The 19,687-nt window shown below is 50.9% G+C and overlaps 1 protein-coding gene across 1 annotated transcript in view; it reads left to right on the top strand.

Moving 5' to 3' along the window:
* Positions 1 to 18,135, top strand: part of bahcc1b (BAH domain and coiled-coil containing 1b) — a 47,665-nt gene extending 29,530 nt beyond the window's left edge. Inside the window, exons 9-27 of the mRNA XM_086140537.1 lie at positions 182 to 554; positions 1,417 to 2,349; positions 4,986 to 5,152; positions 5,640 to 5,776; positions 6,020 to 6,124; positions 8,167 to 8,245; positions 8,336 to 8,507; positions 8,604 to 8,762; positions 9,872 to 10,039; positions 10,585 to 10,862; positions 12,520 to 12,697; positions 12,893 to 13,010; positions 13,114 to 13,189; positions 13,277 to 13,385; positions 13,462 to 13,575; positions 13,651 to 13,788; positions 14,395 to 15,836; positions 16,551 to 16,787; positions 17,308 to 18,135. Of these exons, the coding sequence (XP_085996663.1) occupies positions 182 to 554; positions 1,417 to 2,349; positions 4,986 to 5,152; positions 5,640 to 5,776; positions 6,020 to 6,124; positions 8,167 to 8,245; positions 8,336 to 8,507; positions 8,604 to 8,762; positions 9,872 to 10,039; positions 10,585 to 10,862; positions 12,520 to 12,697; positions 12,893 to 13,010; positions 13,114 to 13,189; positions 13,277 to 13,385; positions 13,462 to 13,575; positions 13,651 to 13,788; positions 14,395 to 15,836; positions 16,551 to 16,787; positions 17,308 to 17,517 (5,193 nt within the window). The 3' untranslated portion in view covers positions 17,518 to 18,135. The remainder of the gene's footprint in view (positions 1 to 181; positions 555 to 1,416; positions 2,350 to 4,985; positions 5,153 to 5,639; positions 5,777 to 6,019; positions 6,125 to 8,166; positions 8,246 to 8,335; positions 8,508 to 8,603; positions 8,763 to 9,871; positions 10,040 to 10,584; positions 10,863 to 12,519; positions 12,698 to 12,892; positions 13,011 to 13,113; positions 13,190 to 13,276; positions 13,386 to 13,461; positions 13,576 to 13,650; positions 13,789 to 14,394; positions 15,837 to 16,550; positions 16,788 to 17,307) is intronic.
* Positions 18,136 to 19,687: the final 1,552 nt, after the last annotated feature.

Below are 19,687 nucleotides of genomic sequence, written 5' to 3'. Positions count from 1 at the left end.
GATTCCTTTTTTCTCTTCATTCATTCATTGTTACGGTGAACCTTTCGGCTTGCGAATGTTGTCTTAGCTCATGCGCCAACATTTGGTTTTCTTTGGTTCTCCCACTATTTAGCGAAAAGTGTCATCGCCAGGTGTTGACTTTTTACAGGATTTTATTTTTTCCTCACCTCTATTTCCGCAGCGAAAACACGAAGAGCATGCCATCACGATAGAAGACTCTCCTTCGGCGTCCAGAACTCCCACCTCTTCGTCTTCTTCTACACCCGTGTCCTCTCATTCGGCCAAACCCTTCTCGCACACCCCTCCCCCGCCCAAGGTCTCCACCCCGTCCCCGGGGTTGTGTCCCAGCAGTCGGCAGTCGCCGTGCTACCACTCGCCATCCAGACGGCCGTGCCCGCCGAACCCCCTGACCCCGGCGCCGAGCCCTGCGGCGGCGGCGCCGCGTTCCCCGGCGCTCAGCCCCGCGCCGTCGCATCTCTCCAAAGGGCTGGAGAGGGGTAGCGACAGGGGGGAGGGACAGCCGCCTCAGGATTACCCACAATCCTTAGAGCCAGGTGAGATTTCAGCTGCCCTTAAGACTCATTCTGGAATGAGATGCCCAAATTTTCAGCAGGGCAAACAGGACGTGGAGAAAGAGTCTGAGGGCGCCGCTGCAGATACGTAGCACCTTTGAAGCGTGGTATCCTTTTGATTTGACAAAAATTGTTTGAAGTAAGGCTGATCCTTTGCTCTGCGAGTCCTTGAGTGTGTGTGTGTGTGTGTGTGTGTGTGTGTGTTTGCAATATTTCCCCTGCAAGCTAAAGAGGGACAGTGGGCAGGTCAGCTATTAAGGTCACAGCAAGCATATGCGCGCTGAGTCTGTGTGTGTTTGTGTCTCTAAAACCTGCCAGTGTGCTACATGCAGACCTTAGCTTCTGTGTGTGTGTGTGTGTGTGTGTCAGAAAAGGAAGGTCGGAGAAATCTTCAGACAGACCCTCCTTCTCCTTCAGAGGTCCTTGAAAAGCACAGGCGGAAGGATATGCATTCATCTGGCCGCATTGTCAGGGGGTGGAGGAATACCATCAATAATAAGAGTGCGGAGGTGACAGGGCCGGTGCTGCAATCACAGGGAAACGGCAGGGTGTCATCAATATCCCACATAGATCTATACGCACACACACACACACACACACGCACTGTAACACAATGTACAGTGCTGCACATGTACAGACACGCTTGTGTATTCTGCTCTTTGCAGCCTTCTGTCAGTGCATCACGCCAGCTGCCATCACCGCAATGAATTAGAGCAGCTAAACAGTGGAAGACAAAAAGAGATTTTCTGTTTCCTCCAGATGCATGTAAATGTATCACCACAGAGGTTTTCACAAAAAGAGGAATGAAATAAAACCCTTGTTTTTTTTTTTTTTCCTTCATCAGACCTACCACCTGTTTACACCTACCCTCCGATCACCATGGGATACAAGGCCGGGCCGTCGCCTCCCGAAGCTCGATTAGCTGAGCCGGCTATAGTGGAGGTGCAGCCGGCGGAGCCCGATTCCAAGCCTATCACGCTTTCATGCCATACCCACCCTCTTACCAAAAACGTCACGAGGAGAGATGAAGAAGAGGAAGAAGTAGCGGCGGTAGAGGAAGAAGAAGATGTGGGAGACTGCGTGGTGGCGGAATCCCACAGCGCAGTCCCGGAAAAAAAAACGGAGGAACGGCGAGCGCTGACGAACGGACTCTCCATCTCCGAGCCCGGACTCACCGATCCCGGATTGTCGCCGTGCCCTTCTCCGGCCCGCCCTGCCACGGCCACGGCCAAGGGCCTTAAAGTAAAGCCCTCAGCGGTTTGCGTGGACCGGGAAGCCGGTCCGGAGGGGGTGGAGCGGTCCAAACGGGAGGACGAAGAGCGACGCGGAAAAGAGGACGCGGAGGAGAGCGGCGGAGGACAAATGGAAGCGATAGAATGCGCCGTCTGCGTGGCCGGGGACCAAGAAGACGAGAAGAAAGAGGAGGACGACGAGAACGGGAGGGAAGCGGAGGCCGCTGGGGACGGCGGCGAAAAAGAGGAGGAGACTAGAAGGATGCCAGATGAGGATTTGGACGGACCGGCGTTCTCCCCGTCCTCCGATCCGGCCCTCCCTCCGACGGCGAGCGCGGCGGCCCAGCTCCAAGGGGCCTACATGTGGAGCTTGGAGCTCCTGATCGCCGCGGCACTGTGTGCCACCAGAGATGCCTTGTACCCGCCAGTACCCGCCGCTCAGCCTCCGAGCCCTCTGCCTCACCGCGGCATGGAGATACTGGGAGAACTGGCCGAGCTGGAGATCCAGCAAAGGAACCGGGAGAGTAAAACCGCAGACGCCGAAGGTACAATTTGTTCGCCGTTCGTCACCGCCTGTCTGTCTTTTGTAAAACACACAAAAAAAAACAAAACAGAATCCAAGTCCAATGAAAGTGACCGTCTTTCCAAAACACATCTCCTGGTGCTTTGTTTAAACATGAAAGTATAAGATGCCGGTGAAAATCCAGGTGAAATGCGTTTTTCCCACATATCTCATCCCCTTTACACAAACACACACATCTACAGTGAAGCAAAAGATAAAGAGCCAGGCCTGTGTGTGTGTGTGTGTGTTGCCCAGATGTGGAGACAATCAAACTCACACTCTAACCACTCACACACACATTTCCCACTAACTGTTCCGCTTCCTTCCTCTGCGCCGGGTCTCTGTTCTTGCTCGGAGACCATATTTTTCTCAAGGGAAAGGGTGTATGTGTGTATTGGGGTGGGGTTTGGGGGGGGTACAGAGATGGACAAACAAGTTGAGCTTCAAGCCAAGAAACACACACACACACACACACACACACACACAGTGTCCACCGTGGCCCCCAGGCTCTGGCGTCTTGCTTTGCTAATTAGACCCTTTCCTTTAAAACACTTCTCCTGTAAGCGGTCCTATTTTCCTCTCGTCCCTCTGAGAGAAAGTGTTTTTATTTATGCCAGCATCTGCGTGTGCACGTGTGCGCGCGCGTGCACACACATTTGTGTGTGTGTGTGTGCGTGTAAGCTGTTAAGTAATCCCAGATGAATCCCTGCTCTCTTCTATCAGAGTCTATGTGTCTCTCCACCAGGCTGCAGCTCCCTGCCTGCGCCTCCTCCCACCTCTCTTTGTTATTTTTTTTTTTTTCCCCTCACCGGCTTCTTCCTCTCCTTTTTTTTTTTTTTTTTATTAAACCAATGTAATCTCGTGTGTAAATCCTGCCTATGCAAGCCTTGTTGACGGAATTAATAAGTGTAAAAATCATAAGTCACTCCGTGCAGCTGTCTGCGCGCGGCTGTGTGAGCGTGCATTTGTTTACATGCGTGCGCACGTGGTTAGCATGTGTAATAGGTGTGAAATCAATAAGTCCCGCGGACGCGCGGAGAACGTTCTCCAAATTGCAACGCATTTATTTAAAACCGACTCCGGCCTCGCCGCGTGGAATGTTATTAGCACCACTGATAGGGTTTTTGTCGCCGTGAATGTGTTTGGGAGATGAAACCGATCCAGACAGATGCATTTATGCCGCTCCTTGACGTGGAGGGATATCTCTGCCGTTCACTGGAGATTGCAATTACAGATAAAGGAATCAAGAGAAACCCCCCCCCCCACTGTATAAATGAGTCCCGTTTATGCACAGACAGAAGGCTTTTTGTGTCACATTTTCAAATATTCCTTCACGTTTCCTTTTCTATTAAAAACAAAAAACCCTCTTAATAACCCTTAATGATAATTCAGCCTATGTAAGCTGTAATTGCTTTTAATTTTTACCCCCGCCCGCCTCCGTTGCAATCCCCAAAAGCCGCCTCTTATTACCCCTCTTCGGAAACACACCTCGGTGTTATCGCTATCCTGCACACGCGTGTGTGTGTGTGTGTGTTTGCATTTGCAATGCTGCGAGCAAGAGGCATCAATCGATCGCGGCCGTCCACCAGGACACTAAACTCGACGCGGTGATGTCAGCGGTGATGTCATCCGGTCGGGGTAATCGGAGCGTGCCATTGGCTCGCAGGGTCTGACAGATAAGACGGCACTGGCTGACCTCTGCAAGTCAGGACGGGACAAAAGCCGCGTCTTTCTCCTCCGACCCTCCCGCGCCCTCGGAGGAGTTACCTGTCCTTCTCACATCTGTTTGCATTTATCTCTCCGCGCCGTCCCCTCCTTTCTATTTACCGTATTTCTAGCTCCATCTCCCCAGCTCACACACACACACACACACACACACACATACACGGCTTTTAATAATGTCAGGTGTCAGTGCACCGGCCTTCCCGCTCCAGGTGCTTACACTCCTCTCCTTGCTCCTCTCTTCTCTCTTTTCGTCTCCTCTTCCTCAAAAGAGGAAATTGGATTCTGTCCATGACCATAATGAGGAGATGTAGGGGAATAAATAGATAACTCAATAAACACTTTGCCTCTTATTGCTTCTCCTCCCCTCTGCTCTCTCTCTCTCTCTCTCTTTCTCTCTCTCTCTCCCCCTCCCTTCTTCCTACCATGTTACACTCCTCCCCTACTCCCCCATGCCTGTTGTTCTCCTCTCCAATTCTCCTTTGCACTCTTATGTATTTCGCCCATGTCTGCGCAGCTCAGCGAAAATTGAAGGTGTATGTGTGTGCGAGTATTTTATTTGCATAGTTGTATGCGTTTGTGTGTGTGTGTGTGTGTGTGTGTGTGTGTGTGTGTGTCTAGACCACCTCATGAATATTCCGTTTCATCTGCTGATGCTGTGACAATGACAGAGTTAATGACATTGACAGATGTAGACGTTGTTCTGCGCCGCCGTAACAGCGGTATACATCAAATAAACTACACGGCTAATATCATAAATATCACCACTTTTCAAGGCATGGTTTCATCGCTCCAGAAATAAATCCGCTCAGCGCGCAGCATGTTGTATCACGCTGTCAGCTACTGTGCCACCGTGTGATGTTCCAATCTAACCCCAAACAATCCATCTCCGCGCAGGTGAGCACATGCTTACCTTTGACCTCCACAGTCTGGCGACGCTGGCAGCCGCCCGTGCGTTGGAAATGGGGGGAAGGGCCGCGGACGTGCAGGCCGAACAGCAGTGTCCAATTAGGAAGAGGCTCAACCTGCGCAAGAAGTGCAGCTGGACGCCTCGCCATGAGCCGGTGAGGCGTCAGCCAGAATGTGTTTTTGCACTTATGCATATATATATATATATAAACATATAAATATACAAGTATGCAAACACGAATGCAGAGCTCACCGCTATTTCTCTGGCGCACCGAGGCGTTAAAACAAATCGGTCATTTCCTGCTATGCGGGTCTGAATATCAAAATCAAGTAACATTGCACCAACATAACACCGTGACATTACCTCCTTTGTTTATAGGAAATGTAGTCCTGCCGCCAAAAAAAAAAAGGCAATCTGATACACTCTAGGAAAATATATCGGTATTGTGTTACTTGCTACTACTTACAGTGGAAAGTTTAGGTTTTGAAGTTACCAGCTTTGGGTTTCAGCAAAATCCATCAGGCTCCGCGCACAAAACCGGCTAGTTAATTTATCTAATGACTGTTGAACTCGGTTTGTGCTCGGCATTTTAAATCCCCCCCCGCTTTGTGTGTGTGTGTGTGTGTGTGTGTGTGTGTCAGGTGTGCCCAGTGAAGGGCTCCATGGAGACGATGGGAGGGGAGGAGTTGGCCATGCGTGTCCAGCTGGCTGAGCTACAGCGTCGCTACAAAGAGAAACAGAGAGAACTGGCCAAGCTACAGAGGAAACACGACCACCAGTGAGCAGAAGCAACAATCACACACACACACACACACACACAGACATTCTTCCAGGACCGGAATGGGCTTTTCAGCGTCCACGATTCCGCTGCGTCCCCCTGATCCGTCCGGACTTCTGCCTGCTCACACCTAATGCAGTTTGACCCGCAGCCAACACAAGTTCCCTCCAAAACCATGCTGCTATTCAAAAGACAACTGTGACACCTCTCACCGACTTCCTCCTCCCCTCTCTCCCTCCGCAGGAAAGAGGAGAACTCTCGCAGCCCTGCCCGCCGGGGGCCCGGCCGCCCCCGCAAACGCAAGTCCGCTCCCGGAACGACGGCTCCAGAATGCTCCAAAAGACTTAGGTCAGTGCTCGGATCCGTCCGGCGTCAGCATAATCAGCATGATTGGCAAGCCCCGCTCATTCATCCTGATTTCTGTTTGTGTTTTTAGTGAAAGGCTCAGTTGATTTTCAAGAAGTTCTTCTTCAGCTGAATTGATTTGAATGCTCTATAGCTGATGATTTGCCTGATTGGGCGCCGAAAGGAGCCGTTGGCGCGCGCGCACGCATTCACGCACACATTCGCGCGCACAATGGGTTACGTGATGAGAGCAGTACGCCGGGTGTGATTTTAAATGAGAGGAGGTAATGGGAGATGAGGCCTTCATTAATCATCATTAATCACTGTTAATCATATTTATCACTTGCATTGATTATGTCCTGATTCCCTGCGAACCTCCTGCATACATTAGTACAGCCGGACAAAGTCCTGATGTACAGTTATTACAATGATAAACGACTCAACATCACCCCCATCCGCCATCCAACACACACACACACACACACACCACACGTTTTGCCACCGTACGCACGCACACGTTGATTCGCATTCCTGCACCCACCCACACACACACACACACACAAGCTGGAGAACGCGCACTGCTAGCAAACCGAGCGGCGCTCGATGGCACGTCATGATGAATGTGTTTTCTCATGCTGCCCCACCTCTGTTAGCGTGTTCACCCCTCGCCTTGATAAAATGATTAGAGAAACTCCAGGTTTGTCACGGTTGCTGTGATTAGAAAGCACTACTCAAAATGACAATGAAAGGCTTTACATGCCTGTCCAACGCACACACACACACACACATACAAACACACACGTACGCACGCACAGAGTTTGTTTAATTAGTAAAGCAGGTCAGTACGTGCCTGAGCAGAATTTCTGTTGTTATTAACAAGCAATTTGTTTATGCTTTTCATCTTCTTGCGAGAGTTGGGGGTGAAATTCAAACGTGTGATTGAGTCGGAGAGACGGAGAGAGAAAAAAAAGAGAGAGAGAGGAAGAGCGTATGCAACCCGTAGACTTGATTCGTGCACATTATTTACAATATGTGGCGTGAAGTTTATGGACACACAAGCAGGTTTCACATCCGTCCGGCTGTGTGTTACCGTCGGAATTATTTGCCATCGACTCCTAAGTTGTGACGTCAGGGAGGAGGTTCGATAGCGCCACCGTGAAAGGCTCGCACAACCATAAGTATCGCCGTGACGATACGGGAAACGTCCGACGGACGGACGGATGGGTTATTTTGCCAAAAATATCGTCCCGTGCCGGAGTTCTACAATTTGAAATGAAGAGGTCCCACCCAAACCGGAGGAAAAAAAAAAAAAAACAACATTCAAACCAACAGTCTCCTCCTATCCTCTCCTCTCCCCTTTCTGCTTTGCTTTTCATCTCCTCTCTCCCAGTAGCAAAAATGCTGAGAGCTAAAACCTTCCCCTCTACGGGGATATAGAATTCACCTGCTTGAGACACCAGCTGCTAACAGTGTGTGTGTGTGTGTGTGTGTGTGTGTGTGTGTGTGTGTGTGTGTGTGCATATGTGTGTGTAACCTGTGGTGTGAGAGAGCATGCATGCAATGAAGGAAGCGCAGAAAGCATGAGAGAGGGGGAGGGAGAGGGGGAGGAGTAGTGTTCAATAGAGGTTAGTGTTTATCGATCCAGCCCTGAAGCTCCGGTCAACGGACAGACTCCCTGGAGACTGCTTCATCTCTCTTCCTCTGTCCCCACCCCTCTGTTCTCCTCCGTCTGCACTCCCCTCTCCCTCACGCCGGATCATCCCTGCCCTTTCATACGGCCATGCCGCGGAGTTTCATTTTCGCACGCCCGCTGAATATTTCTCTGTCCGCGGGCGAAACTGGGCATCGCCGTTATGAGACGGGACCGACGGGAAGCAACAGAGGAAAACAGCGAAGGGGAAAAAAAAAAAAAGAGAGGGAGCAGAGTTATAGAGGAAATCGACCTCGATGGAAAATATTTTGATCTCGTCGATTCAGTGATCCGGTCTTTACATGACAGTTTCTCATCGCAATCGCGTCTCTGGCGTCCTCTTGTTTTTTTGCAGGACCGGCCTGAATTTACTGGAAGAAAAGGCCAGGAAGAAGATATCCAGTCATGGTTTCAACAGCCTCAGCGCCGTACAGGTGGGGGGGGCCTTCTGCCGTCCTGGATTTTCACAATTAGCGGAAAGACAGAAATCGATGATCGGGTCTTCCTTTTCCCTCCTTCGACAGATGAAAGCTCGCTGCAAGCACAGAGGTCGGCCCGGCGCCCTGAGCTCCAGGCTGGCCCGGCGGGTGACCCAGCTCAAGCAGAAAGCCGCCGCCCAGCGGGCTGCGCCCTCGGCCGGCCTGCTGCACTGCAGAGGGGCGGCGGGGGCGGAGGAGGCCACCAAGAAAGGGAAAAGTGAGCGCGCGCGGAGGGACCCGGGATTAACGCTCGGCCGTTGTCGGCGATGTCGCGTTACAAAAGTTCATTCTCCCTTCGCCGTCGATCCGTCAGACCCGCAGCAGGACGGCCAGAGCGCCAAGAGGAAGAGGGGTCGGAAGCCCAAGGTGCTCATGAGCCTCGACCCGTCGCGAGCGCCCTGCCGGGACGGCCACGCCTCCGAGAGGCCGGACGCCAGGGAGGACAAGAGCGAAAGCGAGAGCTCGGCGCACGGTGAGTTCGAGGGTTCCGTCGGCTCGTGGGTTCGACGCCCCTCGAGTCGCACGGCTGGGAGAGGATAAAGGAGCCCGGATATAAACGAAGCCAACGCGGTTCAGTTGTTTTGAATTACCTTCGGCTTTGGGAGGCCAAATTATCCAACCTGAAGTATCCGCAACTCGCTCGACTGACAGACAGCAACCAGACAGTGTGTGTGCGTGCACGTGTATGTATGTGTGTGTGTGTGTGCGCGTGAGAACCAAACATCTGAGAGTGAGATGTCTGCCATCGTCAGGGGCCTCTTTTCACTTCCCAGCTCATCTGTCACACCGTTAAAACCGTTAACGACTTGCCACAGGCATGCAACGCCGCCACCCCTGCCCTTAACGCCACGCAGTAACACGAGCCCGCTCCGGACCCGCTCAGAATGTCACACCCTTGTCCTCGTCGCCGCTCTTCACCTCTCCAACCCCGCGAAAACGCCGTCGTCGGACGACGCGATTCGACACGCGCCTCTCGTCGGGGGGGAGGGGGGAGGGAAAAAAAGACAATCCAATACGAAACCAGAAATTTCTCAAGGACGCCTCGGAGCCAGACCCGCTTCGGAGAAGTCATGCAAGAGCAAGTGTGTGTGTGTGTGTGCGCGCGTCATTGTTTGTGTGTGTGTGTGTGTGTATGAGACCGAGGGAAAGTGTTGACGAGAACGCCCGTGCAAGTGACAAGTGTGTCAGAGATGTGTCGACACCCGACACGACCCTCAGAGTCAGCGTCCCACAGCTGTCAATAACAATCCGTGTGTGTGTGTGTGTGTGTGTGTGTGTGTGTGTGTCTGTGTGTGTGTGTGTAAATACTGAGCTGCACATGTGCATGCGTGTCAAAATTTGCTTCCCATCATTGCAAGTGTTCAACCATCAGAGCGGATTTGCTTTGCAAGTGGCAGGGTGTTACAAAGAGCCCCACTTCAGATGATCAGCTTATATTTCTAACTGAATTAGAATATTTGCTTATAATAATATTACATCCGTTTATCATCTGGCCTAAAGCTACGTTAGTGCATTCAATCAAAATATGTCCGCAGCTTAAGCTGATGAAATTTTTAGAACCACGATGTTCTGATCCCGCAGAGGAAGAGGAGGAGTGCAGCTTCGACAGCGACGACGGGGCCGCCAACGGCAAGGGCGTCTCGTCCAAAGACGCCGCGGCCAATCCCGGCGGGGCCGTCCCCTTCCCCTCGCATTCCGCCAAACTCCAAGCAAACCAGAAAGCCAGGAGCAAGAGACCGGGGCCCCCAGGTGAGACGTTTACAGCTAGACATTTAACCAGTCGCTCACTCATTCACACGTCATATTGAGACAAATCCACCCTCTCATTGCTCGTCCGGGTCTCCAATTTAGTATCTGTTTTTAGCCCGCGTGCATATCTTTATTTATAAAACGCTGACGTTCAATGATGAATGATGATGTATCCCCGAGGTTTTGTGAAACCCGCACTGCTCGGCAAATCGCAGGGACAAAAAAGTAGAAGAAAGCTTTAGAAAAAACCTTGTTCCGCTCCATGCAAATATGTCTGGTTGTTCAGCTAAAATGTAAGGTTTCAGTCAGCTGACAAAATAAAATATCATTATATTCTAGCAATCCCTTTTTGAGCCCTGAGGAGACAAAGCATTGAGATTGTGAAATTTAAAAGAACCTTAATGGGTTTCGATGCCAGCGCGGAGAGCCGAGAAAAATCCACGGAGGTTCGAATCGAGTCCGAGGCGGTTTTTTGACGAGACCTGCCGTATCGTTGACGGACGTGTCAACGACGGACAAATCTTCTCATTCCCCTTTCGTTCCAGCTCTAATTCCCATGCTGGCGCCGTCACCGTCGGGCGCCGGGAGCGTCCACGGCGCGGACCAGAGGAAACCCCCCAGGAGACCCGGCATCTCCAGCGCGGACAAAGAACGTCCAGACCACCAAGGCGCTACGAAGGCGTCCCATCCCGGCTGGGGCGCGCCGGCACCGGGCTGCAGTTTCGGAGACGGCCGAGGGAACCGCGGGGTCGTGACGCACGCCAACCGGCCCGGCAAGGACGCGGCGAGGAAGGGCTCGGCGGCGCACACGAGTCGGGGGAAGGTGAGACCGATAATCCAGGGACTTTGAATGAAAAGACTCATGGTTTGTTTGTTTAGAAGTTTATTAGTACAATTACATTAAGCACAGAGGCAGAGATGTTTGTACCAGATTGTAGCTCATAGCTAATTTCCATCTGTAGTCCTGGACAATACAAATATAAAACTTTACAAAATAGACAATATATATGAAATATACAGATAGGCAATAAAATAACTATACAATATATAAACAGGCAATTAAATGTGTATTTTGCAAGTTGAAAGTGCTATTCTTGTGATATTGTTGTGATATTATTACTTTGGTCACCAGCTGCTAACGCAGATTCATGTTGGGGACGCAGAGCTGAGGAAACACGCCGCCATCCGAGCTATGAACAAAGTGTCAAAACACGTTGACACAGAAATATTTAACATTCGCCCACATTTGTTTTTTTTTCTTCTTTTTTTTTTTTTTTTACCAAGTCAGTGACCCGTGATATCCTTTCAACATTTCCTGCCCCGACACTCTCACTTCTCCATGTCCGAAAGCGGGGAAACAAGACGTTTCAGTCAAAACGAAGATGTTCTGGTTGAGGTCAAATAAAGAACGATGTTTTTTTTTTTTTTTTTTAATTTAGGAAGCAGAACAAGGCAGGGGATAAGCCTGCGCGTCTGTCAGTAACCGCGGTAAAGAAAGCTGACTCAGGGACGGTAACTCCCCTCCGCTGCGTGTGAACACAAGCTGCTAGCCGTGGAAAAGAGACACTTTTAGGATTTGACGACGAGCCGCACCCAGAAAGCAAATCTGAAAATCCAGCAGATTAGTACGGACAGAATAAGTCACGCTCCCTCACTTGCAGTTTCTTAGCGTCACGTGCAACTCGGTCGTTTTCCCGGATCGAGCGCTCGTTTTCCTTTGTATGCGTGGTTACCGTTGCGTTCGCCGCTGACCCCGGGGTCGGTCACATGTTCAGAGGTTCACTTTGCATTTGCGTCACCGTAAGGGAATGTTCAAAAACACACAAGTGCAAACCAAATAGAGGAGTATAAAGATAATTATCGGCCATTACCCTACACACACACACACACACACACACACACACACACACCCATGCATGCTTGTACTGACACACACACATACACACACACACCAGCATGATGAGGAGATAATCATCCATGCCCTGTGGTGAGGAAACTTCCATCAACTCGAAAACTCCTAGCGACATGACACGCACACACACACACACACACACACACAGTCAATATGCCCTGCATTATATATTATGTTGTTCTTTCCTTGGATACCCCAAATATAAGCAGGAACCTGCTGGGCGAGTCTAGCTATCATCACTTATCAGTCATGGAGCGATGGAGACCAACCTAAACCGGTCCGGGAGCGGATTGCATCCTGAGTCTGTTTCTTTAACTGACTGGGGTTCAGATTTCTTTATCTGAAAGTGTCTCCAAGAGCTACTTCTAACTGGGTGTGACCTCTGAGACTCGTTTCTGGAAAAAAGCAAACTGCGTGGAAGGTTGTTTCTCACTAGCGTGTTTAGTCTACAGGGACATGGATGACTCGACCCACCCGCGTGTCTTGCTCAATTATTCTTTCATTCATCCATAGCGCGCTTTGCATCCTGCCTCACGCCTACTGATGATGCGCCCTATTTCCAATCCAGGCCAAAGGCCACGCCGTGAGTCGACTCCTGCAGAGCTTTGCGGCCGACGACGGCTTTCGCTTGGACGAGGAGAGCAGCTTTTCTGAGGGAGAGGAGGAGGAGGAAGAGGAGGACGAGGACGAGGAGAAGGACAAGACGTTCATCCAGCTTCCTCCCAACATGCCTTGCAAAATACCCGGTATGCACAAACACCGTGACGTGATTTTTAATTACGGACGGGGGAGGATTTGAAAACATGTTCTCTCCATTTCACACATGCCTCGGTCCCTCCCTTCTCGCCTCACATAGCAACCACTCAACACTGATGCAAATTATGTATTATTTGACTCCTTCCCTCAATCAGCAAATGCTCTGCTTCTTACTCACCCTGCAGCCATGCCAAACTGTGTGCTCAGCAAAGAGATGCTAGTGGACGGGTTGAAGATCTTGATCTCCAAAGAGGACGAGCTTCTGTACGCGGCCTGCGTCCAAACCCTGGACCTGCCGGACATGTGAGATTCCCCCCGAAGTCTAAGCGTCTGACGGAAAATGACCGAAAGAAGCCACATACCTCATCCCGTGTTTGCTTTTTTTTTTTTTTTGTGCCTCCATTAGATTTAGTGTTGTTATTGAAGGGGAGCGCGGTAATCGCCCCAGGATCTACTCTCTGGAGCAGCTCCTGCAGGAGGCTGTGAGTTTTAGTCTTATGATGCCATAACAACATCATTAGCTAGCCGCGGCTCACGCCGGCTAACCACGCCGTTTGCGCTTTCCACAGGTGCTCGATGTGCGGCCTCAGACCGAAGCCATACTGACCGCCGGGACGAGAGTGTGTGCCTACTGGAGTGAACGCTCGCGTTGCCTCTATCCTGGATACGTCCATCGAGGTACAGCCCGGCCGCCAGAGAAGGTCGACACCTTCCCGGTTTTTCCACGTTCTCTTAAAAGGACCTCGTTTCGCAGGAGGTCCCGGCGAAGAGAAGGAAGGCAGCGTGATGGTGGAGTTCGACGACGGGGACCGAGGAAGGATCTCCCTTGCAAATATCAGACTTCTGCCTCCGGGATACCAGATCTGCTGTAAGTGTGGCGCCGGAAGGATTGTGGGGAGAAAAGAGAAAGATGGAATAAAAATAAACACTTCCTCTTTGTCAGGTGCCGAACCGTCCCCGGCTCTTCTGATCTCACCGGGTCGCCGCTGTCGCCGCAGCTCCACCCAGGAGAAGAAAGACGCAGCCACGGAGAAATCAACCAATGAGGAAGCAGCAGGGAGGCCTCTGGAAAAGAGGCCAGGTGAGAAAGCGGCGCTCTCCTCTCCAACCAACTCTCTTCTCACGGTTGTTTTTTTCTCATCACCGAAACAAAAGTAAAGGCTCCTGAGAACATTTCTGTCAAATATTAGATACTCGGTATCTGTTGCAAGATGTTCTTGTCTAAGTGGCAGATATATATTCGGTTCGACATTCCCCCCCACCCGTATGAAACTCATCATGTTTCCAACCGTCAAGTAATTATGTGACGCCTCTGAGTCAGAGAAGCGTACATTCCAGGCGGGAACAAAGGAATCATACATAAAGGTTCCTTGTAAAAATGTCATTTTTGTTCCCCGTATAACCCCATTAATCACAATTTTATGAAGTGTCATCACAGTTTTCTTCTGCGGGGGCGGTTACGCAATGTACATAGGACACTACAGCGAGGCTGCAGACGCAGACAGGTTTACCTGGTTTTTGTTGTTTGAGTAATGGCTTCGCTGAACTCGCCCTGCTCGGTGCAGATCATGGAGATAGAGGTGTTAGATTTCTCCAAAGCATTTCCCCAATTCATCACATTCTTTTCCCCCAAACTTGTCAGCTCTTATTGATAGCCACCCCTCTGTGCTGCTGGCTCCTTTTACAGTTGGCAGGCCCAAGAAAATCCACTCGGTGCCAAAGACCGCCCCCATGCCAGCGTCGGCGTCTGACTCCTCTGCCACCAAAGGCAACGCTTCCTTGCTGAGCTGGTCTGTTCCCAGGAAAAGACCGCCGGTGGACTTCTTCCTCTTTAACGGGACGTCGCGAAAGACCCAGAAGAGTATTCGGGAACGCGACCTGGGGGTGTTTCATCGCCCCGCCTCGCATTCCCTCGCCCCCCCGGCCCCTCTCAAGGGCATCTTCGGCTCCCCGTTTGTTGTCGACTCGTTCAGCAGCATCGCCAACGGCTACTCTACGTTCGGAAGCGGAGGCGGCTCCGGGGCCGGGCGTCCGGTGGCCGCCGTAGCCTGCGCGGGGCTTCGAGACTCCGCCTCCGCCTGCTCCTCGGCCGTGACGATGGCCATGGCGGCCGGCAACAAGAAGCCGCTCAACGAACGGGACAGGAAGCAGTTCCTGGTGAAGCTTGATCACGAAGGCGTGACCTCTCCCAAAACGAAGAACGGCAAGGCGCTGCTTCGACTCGGGAGCGGAGGGAGAGGAGGCAGAACTCTCACCTCCTTGGGAGCCCCTCTGAGATACATCCACCCCACCATGCTGGTTAAGGATGGGAAGAAAGCCGTACGAGAAAGAGACGGCTCCGGCGGACGGACAGAGACTCTGCTGAAAAGCACTCCGACTCTGCAAAAGGACCTTCTGTCATCGGGCCTCGGAGCCCAAGGAGATTACAGCTTGGATTACCCGAGCGATTGCCCCAGCTCCTACTCAGAGCTGGATGAGGACGACGAGGACGGCGGTCAAGTTGCGAGATCGCGACGGACGGCGGCGGTCCCGTCTCACCGTAGCGGTCGTTTCCTCTCCCGCCTTTCCGTCTGTTTCTCCTCGTCCTCATCGTCGTCCTCCTCATCGGGCTCCATATCCTCATCGTCCATCTGCTCCTCGGACAACGATTCCTCCTACTCTTCCGATGAGGAGTCCTCATCGGTACTCCTTCGGCGCGCGTTGCTTCAGCAGGATAAAGAAAAGCACAGACAGAACCTGACCTCTGACCTCCTGAACGCCGATCCCACCACCTCCAACCCGCCTCCCTCCGCCGCGGCGCCGGGTCACAACTACGTGGCCAAGGCAGGCATGTCCGCCTCCGGGTCCAAGGGCCGATCCGAGCGAACCGAAGACAGGACGGAGTACCTCTCAAAAGGAAGCATGGTGGCTAACAGCAGCACGGCCAAATCCCAGCTGAAGAGGAAAGAAGGCGTTCCGAACAGCCATCATCAGGGCCAAAGCAGTCCCGTCAGCCAGCAGCCCAAATCTTCCTCAAAGGAGCAGGCGGCGGCTAAAAGGCAGAGGATGTCTTCACCCGAGCCTCTGTCCAACATGGCTCCACTGCTGCCGGGACGCCAGCTTTGGAAATGGTCCGGTAACCCGACACAGGTAAAACGACCTACCGTTGCAGTCGTGCCCTCCGAGCAAGGTTACGACCGCTCCGTCGTTTTCACAGTTTTACAATTATTCTGCGCTTCGTTAAGTTACAAATACGATTGTCCCTGAACTGAAGTGCATGGGATTGATTAGTATTTTAGTGTGAAAGGATTAAAACTACCAAGAGCCCAACATTGTATTGACTTCATTGTTGGTTGGTCTCTATGAGTGTCTTAGATATTTGTAACCTACCGGAAATTCCCCAACCAAGTTAAAGTTCGAGACGATATCTAAAGCCGCCTCTGTCGTGATCGTGAGACGTATTTTTTGGATTTCATAAACCGTATTCTATCTGTCGGCCGATGGCGCCTCTCCGCCTCCACTCGCCACTCTTATCGCCTCTTCCACGGGGGCTAGCTTCTTTTTGGTCGTCGGCCCTTTGGCGCGCACAAAGCAGGCGTAGAGAGCTCAGTGACTGCATTTCCGGCCAATCGGCGGCCCGCCAACGTCACGTTTCGGTATCGATATTGATAGCGGTAATGGTTAGCGGTTAGCATCCCCAATGGGAACGCGAGAAGAGTCAAGTCGCGCTGGAGACGCGACGCTCAAAACGGTACGTCCGGTAAACCGCCGGGCTGCAGAACCCTCCTCAGATTCCCAATTCCGAGGATCTTCTCCCTGAACGTATAGAATGAGAGTTGTATTTTTATTCTCCTCTTTCACCAGAGAAGAGGTCTGAAGGGCAAAGCCCGCAAGCTTTTCTACAAGGCTATCGTGCGCGGCAATGAGACGGTGCGTGTCGGAGACTGCGCTGTGTTCCTGTCACCCGGCCGGCCCCAGCTGCCCTACGTGGGCAGGGTTGAGAGCCTCTGGGAGTCGTGGAGTTCCAGCATGGTGGTCAGGGTCAAGTGGTTCTACCACCCGGAGGAGACTCGCCTGGGCAAGCGACATCGGGACGGCAAGGTAATGATCGCGGCGAGCACGTAGAATTCTTTAAATGGGAAAACGGGCAAAGCGACGGAGCGTGAAATTTTCATTTGAACATGTTATCACTTTGTCGTTTTTTTTTATTCCATATTCTCATCTGTTTTCAACGCCCGGACCCTTTCTTACTTCATAAAACCTTTACTACTTGAAATCCTCATTGTGGAGGACGACCTTCCCGGATTAAATCTCCGCCGTCGATGTTGCAGTCATTGTATCTGCAAACCTTTTACAATTTTTTGCATTAGAAGTGTGCCGGTAGCAAGGCTAGCATTGTCCTCGGTTCCCGCACAAAGGAAAAGGATGACCGGTCGGAGAGTCGCAATTCTAATCTTCATGAGAAAAACCGCCAAGGTTAAGGTCGCAAAGTCAGTCCCCTTAAAAGCTTCACGTGAGCGGGGACGGCACAACAGAAACGTCTCCTTTTATAGCCCACCAGCACATGCGGTATTTCCATAACAGCTGAATAATCCGTTCCTTTCCTTTCCTCCCCCTCCAGAACGCCTTGTATCAGTCGAGCCACGAGGACGAGAACGACGTTCAGACCATCTCCCACCGCTGCCAGGTGGTCAGCAGGTCCGAGTACGACCTCTCCATTCGCGAACACAAGCACGGCGCCACGGCCAATGACCTTTTCTACCTGGCCGGAACCTACGAGCCCACGACGGGCCAGCTGATCAGCGCCGATGGCATGACTATTGTTTCCTAGCGCTACCGTCCAGATAGGAATACAAATATTGACCCAAACTCTGAAGTTCACCGCTTCCGAGGGGGTCCTCCGGGGCAGACCGAGGGGCAGGGGGAGGTTCAACTGTGCATATTGATCCGTCCCCTGTGAGCGAAGGAGCTAGCCCACCGGATAAAGCCCCGTGCCGTCGGCTATTGGAGTCCGGCTTCTTCTAGGAGAATATCTGAACAATGTCAGGTTTTTTTTTTTTTTTTCTGTTGTTTTGTTTTTTTACCTCTTTGTCTGCCGTTGACTCGTAAAGGAAAGAGTCCCCCGACTCTTCCAGCGGGGAGGAAATCTCACGTGATTTTGTCACGGCAGACAAAAGAGGAACCCAAGGACGTGAGCACTTTGTGAGCAGAGTAGCTTGGATATGCTCTGGCAGATCTGGCTTTCTGAAACAAAAGACTGACTCAGAGAGCAGGAACAACTGTATAGTAACGGGACTTACTGTAAACCACACTGGTTTGGAAGGTTCTTATGGTCTTATACTGCTAGTTTGATGGTGTTAACGCGATTGGGAGATTCCCCAGCAGGACCAAAAAACAGCAAAACAATAACAAATTCATAAAAAAAAACAAAAAAAACCGAAAAAAAAAACACTGTCATGTGGAGCGACTGACTGAGGGACTGTGTGTTTGTGTTAGCGCGTGTGCGTGGTAGTGCGTGCGCGCGTGCGTGTGCGTGTGTGTGTGTGGTCACGCGCATACCCGAGGCGCAGCTCTGCGCGTCGAGGTGTTTTTTGTGACCCGCTGACAAGTTTGTCTCTGACAGAAACAAAAGTGATTCTTTTTCTCCCGTCAAGCCATACACATCAATACCTCTCTGGTGTCGTCCTATTCAGGCGCAAAGACACATGTACAGGTAGTTGGGTTGCTTATATATGTGTGTGTGTGTGTGTGTGTGGGGGGGGGGGGGCTTTAAACAGCATTATGTATAATACTTTGTAAATAGTATACATATATATTTGTTCTCATTTTGTTGTTTCTTTTGCAGAGAACATTATTTTATTTAGAATTTTTAAGGGTGTGCTTGTACGTCTGTGCGTGTGTGTGTGTGTGTGTGTGTGTGTGTTGGGGTTGGGGGGGGGTCTGGCTGAGGGAGTGGTTAAATGACCTTTTCTCTCAATGCACTGAACAGGATCAGAGATGTGGATTCGGGGTCAATACGTGCAACTGATGTGAAAATGCAGCAGTGGAAAAAAATGCCCTGCGTCGGGATTAAATGTGTCGGAAGGGGTGGCAGGGAAACGTTTTTATAAGGAAATTAGAAAAAAAGGCTCTTTTTAAACTCCAAAATCTCTTTGTTCTCTTTATTTTTGCTGTTAGATTTAGATTTTTGCATCTTCTGTTTATAAGCTTTTTTTTTTTTTTTTTTTTTTAATTACTGGAAAGGAAACTAAGTTTCTGCTGTCCTCCGATCCCGAGAGAATCTCTGACGTCTGTTTTAGCCTGTATTTCTATAAAAATGTAGATATTTATCAGGCGTCAAAAAGAAACATACCAAAGCACCTGTGAGTTTGAGCTTCACATTATTAGAGAAACAATTTTTTATTAACGAAAAAAAAAAAAAAAAGACATTCAATCAAATCTGAATCCGGGACCCCTGCAATCACCGAGGTATCTGAGGTAGAGTTCCTCTCGCCGCCCGCTCGCGTTCAACCGGCGTTGCTATGACAGCCTCTGTGAAACGTCGCGGCGGCATTGTCCGCGCGCCGCCCAGCTGATGCACTCGAGGGTCTCCATGGCAACCGGGACGGCGTCACGTGACTGTGAAGGACAATCAGAGCCAATCAATGTTGCGAGACAAAAAAAAAAAAAGGATCAAATCACAGATTATGCTTCTTGTCACTTTTATTCCTGCTTTGCCAAAAAAAATATATATCTGCGTGTTTTTTTTTCTTTTTTTTTTTTTTCTGCGTTGCTTGATTTTTGCTTGTTTACCTTTCTCTTCCTGTTTATGCAAGCCTGAGGTGGCTGTCAGCGCGGGGGGACGCACAGGGGGGAGGAACACGGAGGCCTTTTTCTTCACAGGACTCGCGCCGACTTTTCGACAACGACGTGTCGCTGTTACACTGCAAAGCAAAAGCTTTTAAAGAAATCTAATGTGAAACCCGTTGTTTTTAGATATAAACTGTATTTTCTTTAAGAAA

This window comes from Fistularia commersonii, chromosome 33 (assembly GCF_037954325.1).
Source record: "Fistularia commersonii isolate RoL2024-O1a breed Wild chromosome 33, RoL_Fcom_v1.0, whole genome shotgun sequence".
Taxonomy (NCBI): Eukaryota; Metazoa; Chordata; class Actinopteri; order Syngnathiformes; family Fistulariidae; genus Fistularia; species Fistularia commersonii.
Note: the sequence above shows the minus strand (reverse complement) of the source record. Positions and strands in the feature narration are given on the sequence as shown.